This window comes from Meles meles, chromosome 20, assembly GCF_922984935.1.
Source record: "Meles meles chromosome 20, mMelMel3.1 paternal haplotype, whole genome shotgun sequence".
Classification (NCBI taxonomy): Eukaryota; Metazoa; Chordata; class Mammalia; order Carnivora; family Mustelidae; genus Meles; species Meles meles.
In genome coordinates, this window is record NC_060085.1 from 47,770,371 (window position 1) to 47,790,294 (window position 19,924).

Consider the following 19,924-nt stretch of genomic DNA (forward strand, 5'->3'; position numbering starts at 1 on the left):
AAAGAGAAAGGAGAATTCAAAAAGGTTTTAGGTTTCTGTCAAAGAGGAGCCTTCCTCCACAGCCACACATAGAAAAGCACCTTGGAGAATAAGCTACATTGTTTGGTGGCCATTGCCATAGCCCAAGGTCCCCAGTTGACCAGCATGGGGGCTTACTCTTTCCTCCAGTGCTCCATCTCTCTGAATAATTGCTGATCAATTCAGGGCACCCACCAATTAGATACCAGCAAATTGGCAGCATTGAATGACCTTTTCCCTCTCCTTTTTGACTTTGCTCCCTCCTTCTGGGCACTGCCCAATTGTAGAACTTCCTTCGTTGCCAAAATAACAAGACCAACTACAATTTGGTGTGTGAGACGCTGCAGTTCCTGGACTGTATTTGTGGAAGCACTACTGGAGGTCTTGGTCTTCTCGGGCTCTATATAAATGAAAAGAACGTCGCCCTCATCAACCAAACCCTGGAAAGTCTGACCGAATACTGTCAAGGACCATGCCATGAGAACCAGGTATCTCCATTTTTATTTGGGGCTGGAGAAAAAAAAAGAGGTTCACCATTTTAGAAATGCTGTTGACAGGAACTAGTTCAGAAGTCATATAACATTTGCCTGTTGGCCTAAGAAGTCACTAGAACTAGAGGTCTTTCTCCAGCAGTCAAGAAGGAGCTATGGTACTTTATTGTGCTTCAGGACTTGATCTAATCCTAGGCATTGGCGGTATTGTCCTTGGTCTCCATGCGTGGCACGGCGTGTCTTGGCTTGATTTGGTTTGAATGTCCAAATTTGACTAACTTGACTAAGATAGATAATGAAGTTGGAGTTCAATGAAGACCAGAAGCCTGGTCTCAATTTTAAATGCTAGAAAAGACTCAAATAGTGGCTACTTAACGGAAAAAGGCTTAAACCTAGCTAGAGAGAGAAACCTTGCTATGGACAAGACAGCTTCAACAACATGAGGAAATATTCAGTTGAGATTTTGTACCACAGACATTTAGAGAAAAGAAAGGCCCATTAGTCTTAATGTTGGCCTCTCAAGAAGTATATTTTTAGAAGGGAACCCAACCGTTTCTTAAGTAGAATGTTCATTGCTTATCCGTGGTGTATTTTAGACTTTGTGAGTTTTTGCATTGATTCTAGGATAATTATGACTTTCAACTCAAATTTTGGCTCTACCCTGGTTGAAGGGTGTAGACTTCCACTGAAATTGCCAGCTGTAAACTCGCTTGACAGGGAAGGTGTGATATGCTGTGTTACTTGGGGAGCAAGGCCAGGACCTTCACTCAGGAGAGAAGAATGGCTGACAAAAGGGACAACTCATTGTGTACCACGCACCTGGTCATATTTAGCTATAAATACGAGGTTAGCATGTGTTGGATCCACTTTCCTCCTTTGGTTCACTGATGAGACAGATGGTGTAGTCAAAGTTAAAATGAAAAGGAACCAAAAAATTACAACCGGCTTGGGAGAAAAGGCTTTGTCTAACATCTAAGTGAATTTCCTTTTAACCACAAGTTTGCTTTTCTGCCAAACAGAGGTCTGTTAAAAGGCACATTCTGAAGTGGATTCTGCTGCAAGTGGGAACCTCACCTGGGGGAAGATGATTAATTTGGGTATTGTGTGAATTAAGCCGGAAACTTGCTTTCCAGGCTTCAGTCTTAAGCAAAAGCGTGCAATACGAAAACCAAGTGATGTAGAGAGAATGGAACACACCTTTAAAGGGGAAAACAGGTCTCAGAACTCAGAATCAGTCACACGCCGTATTTTCCCTTAAGAACAAAAGCCAACTTTACTGCACTCTTTGGATTAGACACGACCAATTTATCAGTTACAGTGCATGGGGACTTTCCTGCTGTTTACTGTTAATTCTGAAACTAGCGATTTTCATCTGTCTTTTATTTTTTACCACTTTCTCACGGAAAATTTGCAGCTCTCCCCTAGAGACATTTCTGGGAGTGGCAAGCATTGTGTTGAAATAGCAGTTCAGCCTGTTGGCTTTTGACATCTGATTTATGACCAGCACTTGTGTAAACGTGTGTGTGTGTGTGTGTGTGTGTGTTTCCTCAGAACTGCATAGCCACCCATGAATCCAACGGCATTGACATCATCACAGCCCTGATCCTTAATGACATCAATCCTTTGGGAAAGAAGAGGATGGACCTTGTATTAGAACTGAAGGCAAGTAGGAATTGAAAGCAAAAGACAGTAGCATGTCGAAATAGTCACTTTTGTGTTTTGCTCCTGCACATGATACGGTCAATGTTATGAAACTAAATACAGGCAGCTCTCTTAGACTGAATGAATGATCCTTTTTGTAAATTCTGCCTAAAAAATGCAAAACTTCAGGCTTCCCCTCCAAATAAGGGTCTCAGGACAGGATACCACTTCTGATGTTGATTTCTTACTCATATCCCCCAAAAAGAAAACCCTCATTCGTATTTAGGGTTTCCGAAGATTCTTTAAGAGTTCAAAGACCTCTTCGTATCCAAAGTGTATTTCAGACTGTGTTTGCCTCACTGAGCACATCTCCTTTTTAACTTTTCCCATGTCAGGGCGTGTTGAGATCCGTCCTCTCTCACACCCATACACAGCAGTGAGCACTTTGTCATTGTCACAGAATTGCCTAGAACTGCAGGGTTTAGCTGAAAAGCTGATTTGTGTTTAATGCTCAAACAGTATCATGGGAAAGAAAGATCATTAGGGAGGGTGTTAACACAGAAGCCCACAGGAATTACACGATTATTTTTATTTTTCCGTTAGTATTTAGAACGGAGAGTCCAAATTGATAGTTGATTTGTGGGTATGATTTAAATGGGTGTTTTGGTGGGTGTGCTATTTTTAATTCCTTTGGCAGGTTGTAGAAGTGACTTGAACATTAGTTCAGGCTCATGTGCCTGGCTCCCATTTATTAGGATTTATATGAGAGCCTGAAATGAACAAAATTTTATGTGCTACTGATCAGTCTTTGCAGTGACTTTTTCAATTAATCCAGTAATCTGTGGATTATGATAGAAATTTTTGTGCTCTAAAAAGCCACCGTGGATGGCACAACCTCCTGAGTGAATTGCCGTGACCCATACTTAGGGAGGAAACAAATACTGCCCCCTCTTATGCAAAATAGTAAGAACTTTCTAATCCTGTACACAAAGAAGCACGCAGGGTATCCTAAGCCCAGGACCTAAAATGAGGTCAAGCCAAGAAGTACAGAGCGTGGGCACGTGAAAACTTGGAATGAAATGGGAAATTAGGGTTTGGCACACATACAGTGCTCCTTTGGGTCACTTTGTCTAACTAGTGTCATCTGTACTCTGATTATAGTATTAGGGGTTATGAGAGCTGATAGTAATATTTTAAGAAAGGGCAGAATTACCTTAATTACCTACCTCCTCTGCCCTGCAAGGCTAAAGAACAAGGTTTAAAGGGACATCTGCCCTAAAGGCAGCACGGATCCATCCAGCAGGTTCTTCCTGACCCCTGGCATCAAGTGCCAACACGCCCACACGCACCCGTCTTTCACTTCCCAGTTTCCAGTAGGACTTGTGTCAATGATACTAAGGAGAAACCATGCCCAAGCAAGCACATTCCTCTGAGACCCAAAGCAGAACCTGCATTTACGGTTTGGGGTCTGCAGCAGCACATTCCCTCTCGCATGCAGGTGGGTTTGGCTGTGCTAGACCCGTGGCTCTCCTGTGGGATGAGATGTCTGTCTGTCCGGCCAGCATGCTGGGCGCACGTGTTCGGGCCAGCCACCCCAGGCCGCTCCTCTCCACTGTCTCCTCCCTTTGTTTGTCCAATTAGAACAATGCTTCCAAGTTGCTGCTGGCCATCATGGAGAGCAGGCACGACAGCGAGAACGCAGAGAGGATCCTTTATAACATGAGGCCGAAGGAACTGGTGAGTTGGATGGCTAGCCCCCTGGCCATGACACGAGACGCAGGCAGAGCAGGGTTTGTGGCAGGAGAGAACTTGCTGCCTTGAGTTTTCTAAAGATGCCAAAGAACCAGAATTCTAAAGAGAACCTCAGACTCAGGCCTCTGACTGGGCCAGAGAAGTGAAGTCGTGCTTCGAGTAAGTGACACAGGCGTGGACGGCAGCCGCCTTCACCTCCCGTTTCCCCTCGGGAGCCTGGGCAGCCTGGCAGCCTGGAGTTCAGGTCCACAGCTTTCCCTTTGTGCCTGGTCACCTTGGGCGGGCACTTGACCTCTCTAAGCCGCAGTTTCCTCCTCCCCTAAAAGGAAGATGATAACATCCTGTAGGCCAGACGGTGGCATTGGAGACTAGACGAGCTGGTTGGCATCGGGCCCCCAGCACAGTGCCTGCAGTGAACTGGAGCTCCTTCCTCCTCCTTCCTCCTCCTTCCTCCTTTGCTGCTGCTCTCCATGCCCTGTCTGCATCCAGAGCTAAAGAATCCCCATCTCCTCTGGGGGCCAATAGTCTGGGCAACAGAAGAGTGTTTCTTGGGTGCTGCTGTCTTGGGTTTTTGTTTTTGTTTTGTTCAAAGAAAACACCGATCTTGTTTCTTTTTGCTGGGTGAAATTCACAGTGGGCTGTGACTTCCAGGGTGGACGTCGGTGCTGCAACCTGTGAGACAGGCAGCTCTCAGAGACGCTGAAATGAGCTGAGGACAGAACTCTGTTGGGACTTTTCCCACACAAATAAAGTGTAACTGACAGCACTAAATGAGGGCACAAAAACTTTTCTGTCGCCTGGTGACCTGTGTGCATCGGGGACCAGGCTAAAGTCCCTTCATGTATTCCTTGAAATAAAGTTAACAGTGAGCCCAGCTCTTTGATCTCTGAGGTCAGGAGTGAGTTCTCAGCCTGAGATGGACGCCCTCTCTGAGTTTACATAATAGCTTATGTAACCGGGGGTTGGGGGGGCTCGAGGTGTCCCTCGTGAGTAGGGACAGAATGACTTCACAGAGACCCCGTTCCAACTCTCATGGACCAACAACATGCCCCCATCTTGGTGGGGGGAGGGGGTTAATGTCAGCACCCAGGGCCATGAGTGCCACAGGCTTCTGGGTGGCCCCTTTGTGGTTGGAAAACATCATTCCCAGCTCATAGGAGGAGTCAGAGGCTTCCTGGAACAAACATGGTTCTAAGAATCCACGTAGAAAAGAAGCACTCCTGTCCAGGACACAACTGCACATAGGCCTGTGCGTATGTGTGTGCACATACGTGTATATTCCAGCCTCCACAACCCATGTAACATATTGTCTGTTCAGTTTGGTATTAGATCTAACAGGGAATCCAGCTAGAAAGCAAGAATCTCAAGGATCTTTCTCCAAAATTACTTTCAGAGCCTGCCCTGATGTCAGTACAGAAATGTGTGGCCCTCTGCATGCTTGCTCTGGGATAATGAAAAATAATTCCGGGGAATAGCCTTGTGGCAATGCAGGAGGCTGAGATGCCCTCTGAATCATCAAAGAAAATGATTAATTTTCCCTTCAACTTAGGGGTTGAAGGTATTTTGTTCTTATTCTTTAAATGATTAAATCTCAAATGATTTGTTCATGGAATAAACATTGGCCAGGCCCGACTTTGTCCAAGGCATTGTGCTGGGCACCAGGTAAAGATTAAGAAACAAGCAGACCCAGCCCCCTGGCCCTGCATAGGGCACCAAGGTAGACAACCAGTAAGACAGGTGCAGAAATGCTCTAGGAAATGTCCTTGCAGTGTGAAATAAGCAACAAGCATGGGTCCTCTGGTAGCAGATTCGAGATCAAATCTCAGCTCACTAGCCAAATCACTTTAGGAATGCCCTTCTGTGAAATAAAACTTCTCTGTTTCCTCATCCATAATAAAAGGCAATCTTTGAAACACTTCATAAACTGTTTATGAGCATTAAATCCCCCCCCCCCAAATATTAAAATACTTACACAGTGCTTGACATATAGAAAGACCTCGGTAGATGTTATTTTTACATGGAGTAGGGACGGAGAAACGTGGACGGGGAAAATGTGGAATCAGAGGTAATAGTTTGACCAGCTCTTCCTAAAGGCTAGTGGATTTCTTACTAGTTTTTCCTGAGATGGCAAAGGTTGGGAGCTGGGGAGACATGGCAGGAGGAAATGTAGAGACAGGAAAGTCTGGCTTCTAGTCTACATTTATGTCCTTTTTTGTTGTTTCCAGAAACTTTTATAACCCTTGTCCTCTCCTAAGGGGACAGAATAGCCCTCGGTCCGGCTACGGCACACATGGGTTTCATTTCTCGGGTCAGTGGAAGCTGATTGGTAGGGACAGCCTGTGGCCGTGTTGAGAAGGATTCTGAGTCTGGGTCCGTAACCTGACAGGAAAGAGTGCTGAGATTCCTGGGCACTGTCTGCCCCTGGAGAGGGGACTGTAGGTGTCAGTCCTGGGTGGTCTTCCTTGGAACAGGAGCTGTATTCATTTGACCATTCTTGCAGGTGGAAGTGATCAAGAAAGCCTACATGCAAGGTGAGGTGGAATTTGAGGATGGAGAGAATGGCGAGGACGGAGCTGCCTCCCCCAGGAACGTGGGACACAACATCTACATACTGGCTCATCAGGTATGACCTCTCCCTAGGTCCCGGCACCAGATGTCGGGCGCTGGCCCTCAGTGCTGGCATTCCAAGGTGAACGTGTGCTTAAACGTGCTTTTCCTTTAAGGTTTTAACCTCGGGCTGTGTCTGCTCATGATAATGCGGCTCCCAGGTACTAGTGACAGCTTGACCCAGTGTACTGAGTTCCAGGACTTCCGTTTTCCCATGGTAGCATCACGTCCTTGGAAATCCCCACACTGCTCAAAGGCCTTCGCACTGAGTCCTGACACTTGGATGGTTTATGGCTGTGTTTGGAGACAGTTGAAAGGACTCAGGCTTTTCATAAATATTGATGAGTCTGTCTTAACAATCTGTAGAAATAAACCTCAGCTGCCTTGCCTATCACATTTAAAAATCTTGGGGGACTGACTTGTCGTTATGACTTCTTTTTGTTTGCTTTTTGGGGGGTGTAGTTATGCTTCCTACCCTGGCACCAAAATGCCCTGTTTCATAACTCTTCCCAAGTGGCTGGGCTTTTGAAGATACTTTCTTTTTCTGGAGGTTGATGTGCCTTGAGCTTGCTGAGGTGTGTGGGCAGCTTGTAACTCTGCGGCAGGCTCGTGCTTCCTGTCCCCTTCACCTTGCTGAGGTGCAGGAATGAGGGATAGAGCAGCGACGGTGCTGGGCAGGGGGTTGGTACGCCCCACTACAGGGTGCCGGCAGAAGGACAGAAAATAGGCTCCTGTGCCCCTCATCTCTTCCACGGCCCGTGTTTAGCCACTGAAAGGGTTTGGGAACATTCTGAATGGAGACTCCATGTAGCTGTACAGAAAACCCCATCTCCCTCCCACCTGGCTAAAAAATTTGGGGGAAAGAGGGACCTCTCATGGGCCTGAGCTTTTCAGGCTGTTCTGCCAAGCTCCCAAACTAGCTACCGCGCAGAATGCACCTTGCTGGAATGCAGCGGGCCTCTTGCCACCTTCGCCCTTCACCTCGCCGCTGGTTAGAATGCATTCTTTATACCCCAGGCTGGAAAGGAGCACGTACGTGCCTGTGGCAAAGAGACGGTGACTCCCTGGTTTTCTGTCTTTGTGTTCTAGTTGGCTCGGCATAACAAAGAACTTCAGACCATGCTGAAACCTGGAGGCCAAGTGGATGGGGACGAAGCTCTGGAGTTTTATGCCAAGCACACGGCCCAGATAGAGGTAAAAGCAGTGGAAACTTAGCACGGGCCTGTGACGAGGGCCTGCTGTGGGTTCTGCCCTGTGCTAGGGTGGGCGCATAGTCATTCGTCTGAGCACCAGCATGTTGGGTATGATTTCTGACCAGGCCGTGAGGACAAGTAGAAGGTATTATAAGAAAGTCCAGCAGAGAGACCTGCTGGAGACTCTGGTGGTCAGAGAGGCCTATTCTGAAGAATGACGTCCAAGCACAGACCTTAGGAAAATGCAGAATGAAACAGGCAGAGCCTAGAGGGAAGAGCTTTGCCGACATGGAAGTGACAAGTGGAGGCTGTGGAAGGGGACACTAAGGGAGGGTAAGGAGCTGACATTCAGTGAGCAGCAGGGAGGGCAGCACAGGCAGCCCAGGTCATATGGAATCCTCTCTGCCATCCTTGCAAGAAGTCTGGATTTATCGGAAGAGCCGTGTGGAACCTCGGGAGAGTTCTGCACAGGAGTGGGGCAGTCAGATCTGCATGAAATGCACATACACACAGCATACCTTACTCATTCTCTGTGACCCAAATGGGACCATCTCGCCCTTAGCAGTTCAGAGACACTGAAAGAAGAGTCAGAGAGGGTGTGTCATTGGCCCAGCAAGCACTGCCTGAGCCGGAACTGTGTAATCCAGGCCCGGCTGAACCCAGAGCCCATGGCGCATTTTGTTACCTGCGTTGAACACAGACTTCTGTCTCCAGGCTCTGGGCAGTAAGGGGTGGTGTGCCCTGATTAGCTAAGGAAGGGCACAAATTCAACATCCGTGTCAGAACAAAGATTTTGAAGGGCTAACAGACTCCTTTGGGCCATATGAAATGTTCAGGATGAAGACTTCCTAGGAATATTTTCTTACCTGATGTCTCAAGTGTGTCTGGGCTGTTCTAATAAAATGCGTCACCTTCCTGATGAGTTGATCATGGCAGTGCGTGTGGGCAAGTACCCTTGACTTATTGTTAATGATGAGAAGCTTGGTGACAGAGCCAGCTCTGATTTATGGGGCCCTTAAAGCACAAGCTGTATGTTTGCAGCATAGGACGTCAGAGCTCCTTCATCCACCGGAGAGAGGGCTGAAGCCTGCTCTGGGTGAGAGGTGTGAACAAAGTCACCTGGCCTGTTAGAGGAGGGGAAGGATTGGAATGTGTTCTCCCAGTTTTAAGTCTCCTGAAAGCGAAGGGTGGGCAGATACTAAACGATGGAGAGACATGGCCAGGCATGGTGTTGCTGGCTCTCAAATCCTGCGCTTGGCTAGCCGCCCATTTCTTCCACTCTCCTGAGGGAATTACCTGTGCAAAGCCGGAGAACACCCTGTTACTTCCTGGGGCTTCCTACAGCATGCCTTCGCTCTCCAGAGTTAGGCTGTATAGCCCTGGAGTCTGGGACTCAGTTCTTGCCAGGAAGCCTCCTTCTTTCCCTCTGGATTCCAGAAACACGTCTTATATCATATCCCTTCTGCTTAGGGAGATCCAGGGACCACCCGACTATGCAAACAGGCAGGCTGTTGCCAGCAGGAGACTGCAGAATTGGTCCCTGAGCCTGTCTGGACAACAGTGTCACCTGGGGGAAGCTGGTTCATGGGAACGCTCCAGTCACCAACCCCCACACCGCAGTTCCAGTTACATGAGGTTGACTGAAGGACCAGAATCAGTATGACAGTGAAGCTTCCTGTAACCTGATCTCCAGCTAGATTCGGGAACCACTGGTCTAAAGACCACGTCTCCCAGAATTTATAGACATAGGGCCATGGGAACCTGTCACACATCTGAGAGGGCTTGCCACTAAGAGTTGACTGGAGTCACCTCTCTTGCTGTGTCAGGGAACAAAAGTGTTGTGAGTGTGAGAACCAGATCTTCTGGAAGAGGGCGTAGGCTCTGGGGTTCACCTGACTTCTCCATCCTCTGGGGAGGAAGAATAAATGTCAAGCCCCAGTTGTACTGTGACCTGAACCCCTTTGGAAATCCCTACCCCCCAGGATGGTGACTCAGTGTCCTAGAACTTGAACCATCCTCACCAGACTGCCTCCTGTCCGGAAACTGACCCACTCTGGGAAGGGCACGGAGAACACCTGGGAGGTGTCCACTCTGGGACCCAACGAAGCTGCTTTAAAGAGCACTGAGCACGACCCCCGTGGGAAACGGCCAGACTAGCTCACATGCTGTGCGCTTTAGATGCCATGACAAGTAAGATAGGACAGTGCAACTGGATGAACCAAGGGTCTCTTTTTAAAGTTCCTATTTAGGGAAACAACAACAACTAATTTTGTTATCAGAGAAGTTTTAGTGAGGTTTGTCCCACAGTGCAGTGTTGCACCCTCCGGTATGGTCGTCATTAGCCACGTGTGGCTGTTTGAATTAAAATTAAATATGGAGGGGGTCAGTGGCACCAGACACGTGGGGCAGGTGTTCGGACCCAGAACCGGTCCCTCGGTACAGAGAGTTCTGTTGGACAGGCCCAGCCCCTCATCTGGATATGTACACAAAACACAGTTTACGTTTTTGAGGCAAAAGTTAGTCACAGTAAAATTAGTGGGTCTCAGGTTAAAACAAAACAAACAACCAACTCTTAAAGACTTGCCCAAACTGGTTTTTACATAAACGTGAGAGACACGGCCCCGTCGGGGGGCTCTAAGATCTGAGAAGACGCAGGAAGAGCTTTGTGTTACACTCCGTCATGAGCACCAACCTTAGTGAAGATCCCTAGTGAAAGGTCTTTGAAGATGACTGTTGAAGCTCCTCCATTTTCTCACCCTAGATTGTCAGATTAGACCGAACCATGGAACAGATTGTGTTCCCTGTGCCCAGCATATGTGAATTCCTCACCAAAGAGTCAAAGCTGCGGATATACTACACTACGGAGAGGGATGAGCAAGGCAGCAAGATCAATGACTTCTTCCTGCGGTCGGAGGACCTCTTCAATGAAATGAACTGGCAGAAGAAACTGCGAGGTGGGTCTGCGGCGCGCCACAGCTCGGGGGCCTATGCCATCCTGGGTTTTCAGGAGCCCCACCTGATGGTGGAGGGCGAGTCTCCAGCAGGAGCAGGGCTAGCCTAACGTCTGCCTCTGAGCACTGGGCAGACCCAGACACCTCGGTAGCTGAGAAGTGGGCTCTACCCTCAGGGAGGCACCTCCCTTCGTGCCCCATTTGATGGGACTGGGTTGGAGAGCTCTGTGGAAGACTTCCAGAATGTCCTTTTTTGATATCTTGTTGTAGGAAATAAAAGGAAGGGAGAAAAGGCCAGGCTTTGAGCTCACAGGATGGTGCCCTTGAGCAGGAAATTGAGCCAGCTTGACGGCTCATTTACTAGCTCACCAGCTCTGAAGACACCGGTCTCCCTCTTTTATGCAGGGTAACTCGGGTTTTGGACTCTAGCATCATTTTATAGGCAGTGGAATCGTTTGCCACATAAGACGCACCATTGCTCACCAGCGAGTCCCGCTGCAATGCCCGGCCCATCGGCTTGAAATTACCTGTCTCAAACGCTTTTATAAGGGCTGTCCCAGAGAGCTGCTCAGCTCCTGGTTTTCATTAGGATTTTAATGGGATCTTTCAGCACTGACAGTATACTCCGCACCAACTGTTGTGACCAACTTAGAAAGGATCGTGCTTTATTTCTGTCTCATAGTCAGGAGCCAGGTTTTCTCTTTGAAACCCTGGATTCCAGCTACAGTTGTGATCTTTTGGGCTCTTTCTGCAGGGCAGAGCGGTGGGAGGGGAAGCTGTGTTGGAGATCACTTTCTGGGAGCTCTGGGAGTTGCCTCCCACCAACCCAGGCAGAATGGACCAGCGTTCTTCACTGCACCCTTCTTCCACCTCGCCATTTTTCTCCTTACTTCCCTGCTCCCCGGGTCTGGCTGGAGGCAAAGTGGGGTGAATGTACGCATTGGCCAGGGGCCCTGTTCTTTACCACACCTCCACCCCACAACATTCTCGTTCATCTCTAAGGGCTACCTCCTCATCCAGCACTTTAAAACATTAGAAGTTTTGGGGATGCCTGGTGGCTCATTCAGTTAAGCATCTGCCTTTGGCTCAGGTCATGATCCCAGAGTCCTGGGATTGAGTCCTGCGTCAGGCTCCCTGCTCAGCGGAGAGCCTGCTTCTCCCTCTGCCTCCCACTCCCTTTCCTTGTATGTTCCCTATCTCTCTTTCTCTCTCTCTCTCTCTGTCTGAAAAATAAATAAATCTTTAAAATGGTAGATATTTCCTGGGGAGAATCTGGCTGCCTCAATGGCTAGAGCTTATGACTCTTGATCTCGGGGTCGTGAGTTCAAGCCCCATGTTGAGTGTAGAGATTACTTAAAAATAGAATTGTGAAAAGAAAAGAAAAAGAAAATGCTTCTGGAGCCAAAACCCATTCCTCACCCAGGCAGGTGTCTGACAGAGAGAGGGGCCTGGAGGCATTTAGCAGAACAGCTTGCATGTCCCCCTGGAAGACTGAGGGCACACTTCTGGCGGATACAGTGTGTCCTTGTAGCCTGCTGTGCACTTTGTGCGGGCTCCTGCAGCTCTAGCCTGAGCAGCCTTGAACATCTGCACAGCACAGTGCTCAGGTGAACAGAGAAAGAAAAAATACCAAACACAAGGTGGACATAGACCGCATCCATTTTGTACTCTTATATTTTCAGCCATTAGGTTGGCCGGGGCTGTCTGGGATTCCAGCTTCAAGGGAGAATCCTGAGCTCATGTATGCGGGCCTCCGCCGTGGTTGCTACCCCTGTGATTTCCCTCTTGTCCGTGTGTGGGTCTCCTGAGACTGTCAGAGGGAGTCATCCTGCCAACTCTGAGAGCCTCTAAAAAAGAGATCAGTACTGTAGAGGCTCTCCAAGAGGCTTGGGAACTGACGGAGGGGGTCTCACCTCTTCTTGCTGAGGTGAGGTAATTTGTAATCTCTCGTTCTGAGGCATTGTCCTGAGCCAGGCACAGTGGGCAGACCTCAGCCCCCAGAGGTGGGGACCTCACTCCCATTCCACTCCTGCCACCCCTGGCTGCATGGTCTTGAGCAGATGACTTCCAGCTCCCAGACCCTCGCCTAGAGGGTGGGGAATTGAGGTTGATGGATTGCTGAGCCGCTGTGTCGTCATTTCAAGATTTACGTTGCTTTGTAGCTAATACCTTCTCTTATTTAGTCCACCTTTGTTTCAGAAACAGTTTTTACTTCAGTAAATCTTAAACACAGCTATAGTTGTCAACTGAAAGATTTTAATTGGCTTCAAAGCTATCTGCTGGTAGGAGAAAAACTGAAAACAGTAACTGAATTAAACATGATATGCATATTTAGGGAAGGGAGAAATGTACTCATCAGAAGTGCAATTAAAATGAAATACGTTTTTCCTCTAAGTAGCTGATTTCTTTCCTAATAAATCTGCAGGGGGGAAAATGCTGCTCTATTCCCGAAGCTGCTTCCCTTTTCCCAAAAGTGTCGCAGAATCACCTCTGCTTTGGTACCTCTGTGGCCAGGGCTCGGATATACAGCCAAGTCTGTCTGAGACTGAGGTCACTTAGTAATTGCTTCTGCAGATATTAAGATCGTCAGTTCCTAAGCTCTCCCGAAGCCGCCTTCCCTGCTCCTCTTACAGAACGCGCGAGCACGCACACACGCACGCGCGCACACACGCACGCACGCACGCACACACACACACACGTGCACCACCTTCAGTGCGCTCACATGCTCCCTCACCCATGTCTCTCTGACTCCTTCTCCTGAAGTTCCCAGCCCCCGGGGAAGTGAACATTCTGGGCTAAGAAAATGAGAAGATAGTGAAAGAGGAAACTGAGGCAGAATTGCATATGCTGACCTTTTCCTGCTTGGGGCTTTCCCTCCTGGTTATCACACCCATCCAAACAGCTGGAGAATTGTTTTTTATATACACGGAGTCCGGGTCCCCCAGCAAGGCCCCATTCCCTCAGAAGAACAGATACAGAGGCTAGGAAAGGGGATGACCAAGCAGTGCTCTGGGGTGTAGGTCATTGGACTGACCTGTCTCACTGGGGTCATGGCATCTGTCTTTTTTTTTTTTTTTCTTTTAATTTATTGATTTGACAGACAGAAATGACGAGTAGGCAGAGAGGCAGGCAGATAGAGAGGGGGAAGCAGGCTCCCAGCCAAGCATGGGGCCCGATGTGGGGCTCGATCCCAGGACCCTGGGATCATGACCCGAGCTGAAGGCAGAGGCTTTAACCCACTGAGCCACGCAGGCGCCCCGGCATCTGTCTTTTTGCTGTGATGTAGCAGGTGTATTGATCCCTCCAACTTGTACCCCTAATCAGTAGAAAATATGCTACAAAGTATAGCTGGAGGGGGTTCAACAGTGTGTAAGCTGTGATTCCTTCCTGTGTGGACCCACTACCTGATAGAGGCAGGCAACACGGGGTATCTTTAAGTGGTTGTAATTGAGGCGACTGACGATGAGCAGTGCTGTAATTAAGCAGTGACATGCTATGGAAGTGTGGGAAAGACAAGCTTCTAAGAAAAGGTGGCATCTGAACAGCATCTGGAAGGATTGATAGGACTTGGATAAACACAGGCCTGAGAGTCCGGGGGAAGAGAAGGTGCACTCATTTCCTCTTGCTACTCTAAGAGAGTACCACAAACTTGGAGGCTTACAACAACACACATCTACTATCTTAGAGTTCTCAAGGCCAGAAATGTACAGAGGTTCTCACTGGGCTAATATCAAGGTGTTGGCAGGACTGCCTGCCTTCTGGAGGCTCTAGCTTTGTTTTCCGGCATCTGGGGTCTTCCTGCATTCGTGGGCTCCTGGTTTCTTCCTCCATATGCAAAGCCACCCGTGGCCAGGAGAGCCTTTCTCACGCTGCTTAACTCTGCCCTGACACTCCCACACCCTTCCTTCACTTTTAAGGGTGTTTGTGATTATTCTGGGCCCATTGGATAATTGAGGATCATTTCCCCATCTCAGATCCTTACCTTATGACATCTATGAAGTCCCTTTTCCCATGAAAGGTAACATAATCGATTCCGAAAATGAGGATGCGGACATCTTTGGGGGTATTACTATTTTCCCATCACAGAAGGTATATCCGTTGTGTTATATTGCTGTAGAATAAATGGCCTCAAAACTTAGTGGCTTCAAACAGTAAGTATTTATGTCCTCACAGTTTCTCAGGGCCCGGAGTTTGGGAGCGGCTTAGTTGGGCCGTTCTGACTCGGGGTTTTTCATGAGGTTGCTGTCAAGTTGGCAGCCAGGGCCTCTTCATCTGAAGACTGGGTGGACCCAGACCACCCACTTCTCTGTTTGCTTATGTGGCTGCTGCCGGAAGGCCTCACTTCTTCTCCATATGGGCCCCTCTGCAGGGCTGCTGGAGTTCCTCACTACATGGCGGGCTGTCTCCTCAGAACGGATGGCTGAGGAGAGGGTGAGCATGTGTGTGCAAGGAGGATGCTGCCGTGCATTTTACGACCAAATGCCAGGAAGCACGCCCGTCACTTCTGTATTCTCCCAGAAGCAGTAATTAAGTCCGTCCCACACTCAAAGGGAGAGGGATTGAGCTGTACCTCTGGAAGAGGAGAGCATCAAAGACTTTGTGGACATATTTTTAAGCCTCCATGGGGACAGTGCACAGAGACTGGAGGGGTGGCAGATGTCCAGGGAGCCACCACTAGACTGGGATGTAAAGGTGGTGTATGTGGGGAAGGGAAGTGGGAGAAGAGTATGGAAATTTAGATGGCACATGGGAAATAGAAGACAGTGTGTGTCAAGGTTGGCTTTCAAGTGTCTTTTTGCACCAGGACAGATACCCAGTTGATTTGAAGGACGAAGTATTTGTTCATCATATAAGTATGTTAACTTTATATGATTTATTTGTGAACTCTATGCTGTGCTGAAGGGCCATTTATTACCGTTATATGAAAGCGTCCTATAGTAGCTCCTGTTATATTTGATATTGAGAACTCCCTTGAAGAGAGTTCTGGTTTACGTAGACCAGCGCTGAGCTTTGCCATTTCCTGTTTTTCTTTTATCTCATACAAGCTTTTTATACTGACGCTAATGTGGAGAGGATATTATAAATTCCCTTGTACCCACCACTCAGCTTCAACCATTACCAGCCCTTTGCCATTCTTGCCACCTGTCTCTTGTGGAGTTGCCATTTCCGGATCCGAAATGGGCTTCAGTCCCAGAAGAAACACCAGTAGCTATTGTTTCCAGAGCAGATGATTTCTCATCTTAAATTTGTTTCGGCAATTAACTTTAAAATAAAAAAAAAAAACATTAATTGTTACTGGAGGTTGAATCCTGGTCAGTTCCTCTATGGGGTGGGGACATGAGCCGCTTACCTTTAGCCTTGTCTGACTGCAGAGATCACTGACCTGGGCGATGAGATCTCCACCGCTTCCACCCCCTGCTGGGCCTCAGTTTCCCTCATTTAAAAAATGAGAGATTTTAAATTAGGTGCTCATAGCTCTAAACATCTAGAATTTGGAAACATTTCCTGTTTCCAAGTGCAAACATGAAATGAGCAATTATTAAATTACCCAAGGCTCTGTTTAATTGTGGCATAACTTTATTTTAGAGGGAAGCTTTCAAAGATTTGGCTGCTGCTCTAGGCATCATTATAGGGCCATTGAATTTGTCATTGGCTGCTGTCCTAAAGTTAAATGATGACTTCACTGGGGAAGAGAAACACGCCATAGAGACCCATTCTCCCATACTCCATACTTCTTTGGAGGCAGATAATGTGAAACGAGACCGTCTCTTGGAAACTCTGCTTCTGGCATGGAGACTGAAATGATTCCTACCGCATCTATTTTTGAGCATCACCCTAAGTCTCAGGCACCACAGGAGACAAATTCAGGGGAAGAGGAAGCACCACCACACATGGTGCGGCCAGAGGCTTGTTGTTCTAACTGAACATGCCTGACCAGCATGGTGTGACCTCTAGGGGACTACAGAATCAGACGGCAGCAATATGCAAAGTGTCTCTCACCCCTTGGTGATGGCTTTGGTACCACATCCTTTCTCTACTGTAGCCTTCGGGAACGGGAACTCACTGCTGCTGACTACCCAGTCGGCAACTCCCTCCTGTAGTTCCCCTTCCCCTGGTGTGATCATCAGACTTCAGGAAAATGGAAAATGGCTCGATGTCAGGAGAGGCATCATTGTCTAGCTTTTAGGCACCAGTGAATTAGTGGAGGATTTTGAGCAAAGGAGTGTGGAAATGGTAGCCTCCCTAGCCTGCTGGGCCAACTCTGAGTGCTGTGTGTCCCTCCAGCTGGAGCCCCGCACTTCCAAAAGGCTCACCCAGTTCTTGGGTCTCTCTGGGCATTTCCTTTGGTCCCAGAGCCCTGAAGGACTGAGGATTCAGTGCCTGAACTCTGAACAACCCCAGATTCCATAACTGGTGGTGTCGACTGGGGCATGCAGTGTTTTTCAGATGTTCCAACTTTTCTCCTTTTCTTCTCTCCCTTGTCCCCAAATACATCGTCTGTTCCAGTAAGTACTCCAAACAGAAATAAACCAATCTGATGTCGTTATGAGCCTATGAGTCAACCTCAAAACAAATGATCATTTTTTACTGCTGTGGTGAAACTGGGAACAAAAGTGGGCTTGTGGGGCAGAGCGGGAGGAAGGGCCGGGTGGGATTCCCAGCCTTCTGCCCGGCGGCTTCAAACCTGACATGGCCTGATCTTTGTTTTCGCAGCCCAGCCCGTTCTGTATTGGTGTGCCCGAAACATGTCTTTCTGGAGCAGCATTTCCTTTAACTTGGCCGTCCTGATGAACCTGCTTGTGGCGTTTTTCTACCCATTTAAAGGAGTCCGAGGAGGTACACACATTTTTAATTTCAAGAAAGCTATGAGAAGCAGCAAGAAGCTTATGACCTGCATCTTCAGGACGGTCCCTGGACGTGTCAGTGCAGTATTATGGGCTCCCACTCGCCCAGTTCAGACAAGATGAGATTGTAGCTTTCACCACAGACTTAGTTTTAAATCTCACTTAGAAGAATGTAAATGGTGTGTCCACATTTATCTGCCAGAAACGAAAGAGAAGCTGTACACTCTGAAATCTGTAAGCGATCTCAGTCAGCCTCCTTGTTTTATACATATTGGGAGACTTAGTCTCAGAGAAACTGAGAGATGGAGCCAAACTTTCACAGCTAGGTAGGGGGGAGCTAACCCTAGAACACAGATATTTTGATGCCCAGTCCAGTTAGATTATTTTCCCCATACCATACTTACAGAATTAATTTCAGAGTGAAGAATTTTTAAGACATGTCTGGATTATTTTTTTTTCTTTTGGCAAGGGGCTCAGGGAGGCAGGCCTTCAATGACTGAACACCGCAGCTCCTTGGATGTTTAGTCTGTAAAGAGCCACGTGCCACTACTCATGCAATAAAACGTGATGTCCATGGTCTTTGTGGATATCTGCCCCCACCCCTGGCACTGTCTCCTTTCAGCCACCTGCCACGTGTGCTCTGCACATCTTGCTGAGAACAGGCAGACGGTCCAGGTGGGGCTTCTCTGTGTTTGCGGTTCTTCCGTTTGCTGGACAGCATTCTGGAGCCGTGCACGCCTGTGGGGACTTGGGGGCCAACAGAAGCCCCGCCACTGTCACACATCCATGGCCCCTTTTCTGACACCCTGGACTGGCTTTTGGAAGGTCTTCTCTGCTACATTTTTCATCAGCTGTTTGGCAGATCATCTCACATACACATGTCACAACCTGCCAGTAGCCACCTTTCGTGAAACGAATGGAATGAAGGGCCCAAAAGGAAGACACCAAAACAGCGCAGGAGTTCCAGGCTTAGCCCTTGAGCCTGGGGATGTAGAGGTGTATGCGTAATGAGACAGCCTGTCTAGACTTAAAGTCTACTTAAGGTCCATTTCGAAAGCAATGGCTTGTTCCCTGATGCTCAGGTATCCAACACACCCATTCGAGCAGTTAGCTTTTCTGTTTGGCCTTCAGTTACACTGAAAGCATCGTTGGAGTGGTTTTTTTTTTCCCCAGAAGTGACACCTAAACGCAAGTCTGGGGGTATTTTCCTTCTTAATGTCATATTAGGAATAAGTGCCCTTGTGTGAAGAGATTGTGCAGGTCCACAGGACTACAAGGCTGACATCAAGGGGGCATGTGCCCAGCCAGACTGCTGGTCGGCAGAGATGCGAGTGTGAAGTGGCCCGTCAGAGTGACGGAGCCCAGCCCTCTTTTCCATCTCAGGGAAGTCCTCATGCTCATGATAACCTGTTCTTCAGCCATTGCTTTGGATGCATTTTGCTTTACCCCCCATTTCTTTAGAAATATTTAAAATCAGTTTTACCATGTGCTTCGACCATTTTCTTCACTGGTCATTTGTGGCCACGTTGAGGCCCATGTCTGAGGAGAGGTGGTTGATAGCTCCCTTCCCCTGCAGGGGTCAGCCTCGTCCACCCGAATACCTAGACTCGCAACATCCAGACTCAGTGTCTGGGCCTGGCTTTGCCACTCACTCCTCACACGACTCTGGGCAGGCAACTTCAGTTAGTCTTTCTTAGCTACTCTGTTAAAAGGTGCTTGAGCCCATAGTTGTAAAACCTTGATGTGGATTTGGAAATCCTTGTACAGTTCAGGGGAAAATCATGGTTGACCCAGTCAGGATCTCTGGGACATCCTGTTTCTGGCCCATACAAGTTCAAGACCCACTGATGAGATGAGTGTGAAAGGTCCTTCCAACTCTACAGTGCTGGGTTCTCAAGGTGGCATCAACTCTGGGTTCCTGTTCTGGCAGTGTGGGCTGTGGTACTTCATGTGTACAGACTAAATGGAAACCATCATTAGCTCTCCCAGGAGGGAAGAGGATTGATCTGACCTCAGGAAGCCTTTCCCATTACACAGTGACTGAGCTCACCTCAAACACATCAGTTCATTCTCAGAGGGATTTACTTTTCCTCTTGTAAGACATGCCGGGACCACCTTCTGTACTCACTACTAGCCATCTTCTTGAGGAGGGTTGTATTAGCCCAGCCTTGAAATAAGATCTGGTTGGTTACCTGAGAGTATTTCTTTGACATCAGTATTTGTTCGTGTTGAGCTCTAAAACCAGGATTTCCAAAATGTCCCCATGTAATGTCCCCTTCTTATGAGTGCTAATGTAGCTTTGTAGCATCATAGGCCTGTGCCTGCCCACGATACCGGTGGCCTTAAAAGCTCTTTTTCAAAAGAACCATTTTCCCCCTTTATTTAAGAACTGATGAGTCACACAGCCTTTGAAAGCATGAAGCCCG

General features: G+C 48.1%; 1 protein-coding gene across 6 annotated transcripts in view; it reads left to right on the forward strand.

Moving 5' to 3' along the window:
- Window positions 1-19,924, forward strand: part of ITPR1 (inositol 1,4,5-trisphosphate receptor type 1) — a 329,559-nt gene that overhangs the window by 263,854 nt on the left and 45,781 nt on the right. For all 6 annotated transcript variants that reach the window (XM_045991794.1, XM_045991795.1, XM_045991797.1 and 3 more), the window contains 7 exons: window positions 306-506; window positions 2,061-2,171; window positions 3,792-3,887; window positions 6,403-6,525; window positions 7,599-7,703; window positions 10,464-10,656; window positions 17,368-17,490. In XM_045991794.1, coding sequence (XP_045847750.1) covers window positions 306-506; window positions 2,061-2,171; window positions 3,792-3,887; window positions 6,403-6,525; window positions 7,599-7,703; window positions 10,464-10,656; window positions 17,368-17,490 — 952 coding nt within the window. The remainder of the gene's footprint in view (window positions 1-305; window positions 507-2,060; window positions 2,172-3,791; window positions 3,888-6,402; window positions 6,526-7,598; window positions 7,704-10,463; window positions 10,657-17,367; window positions 17,491-19,924) is intronic.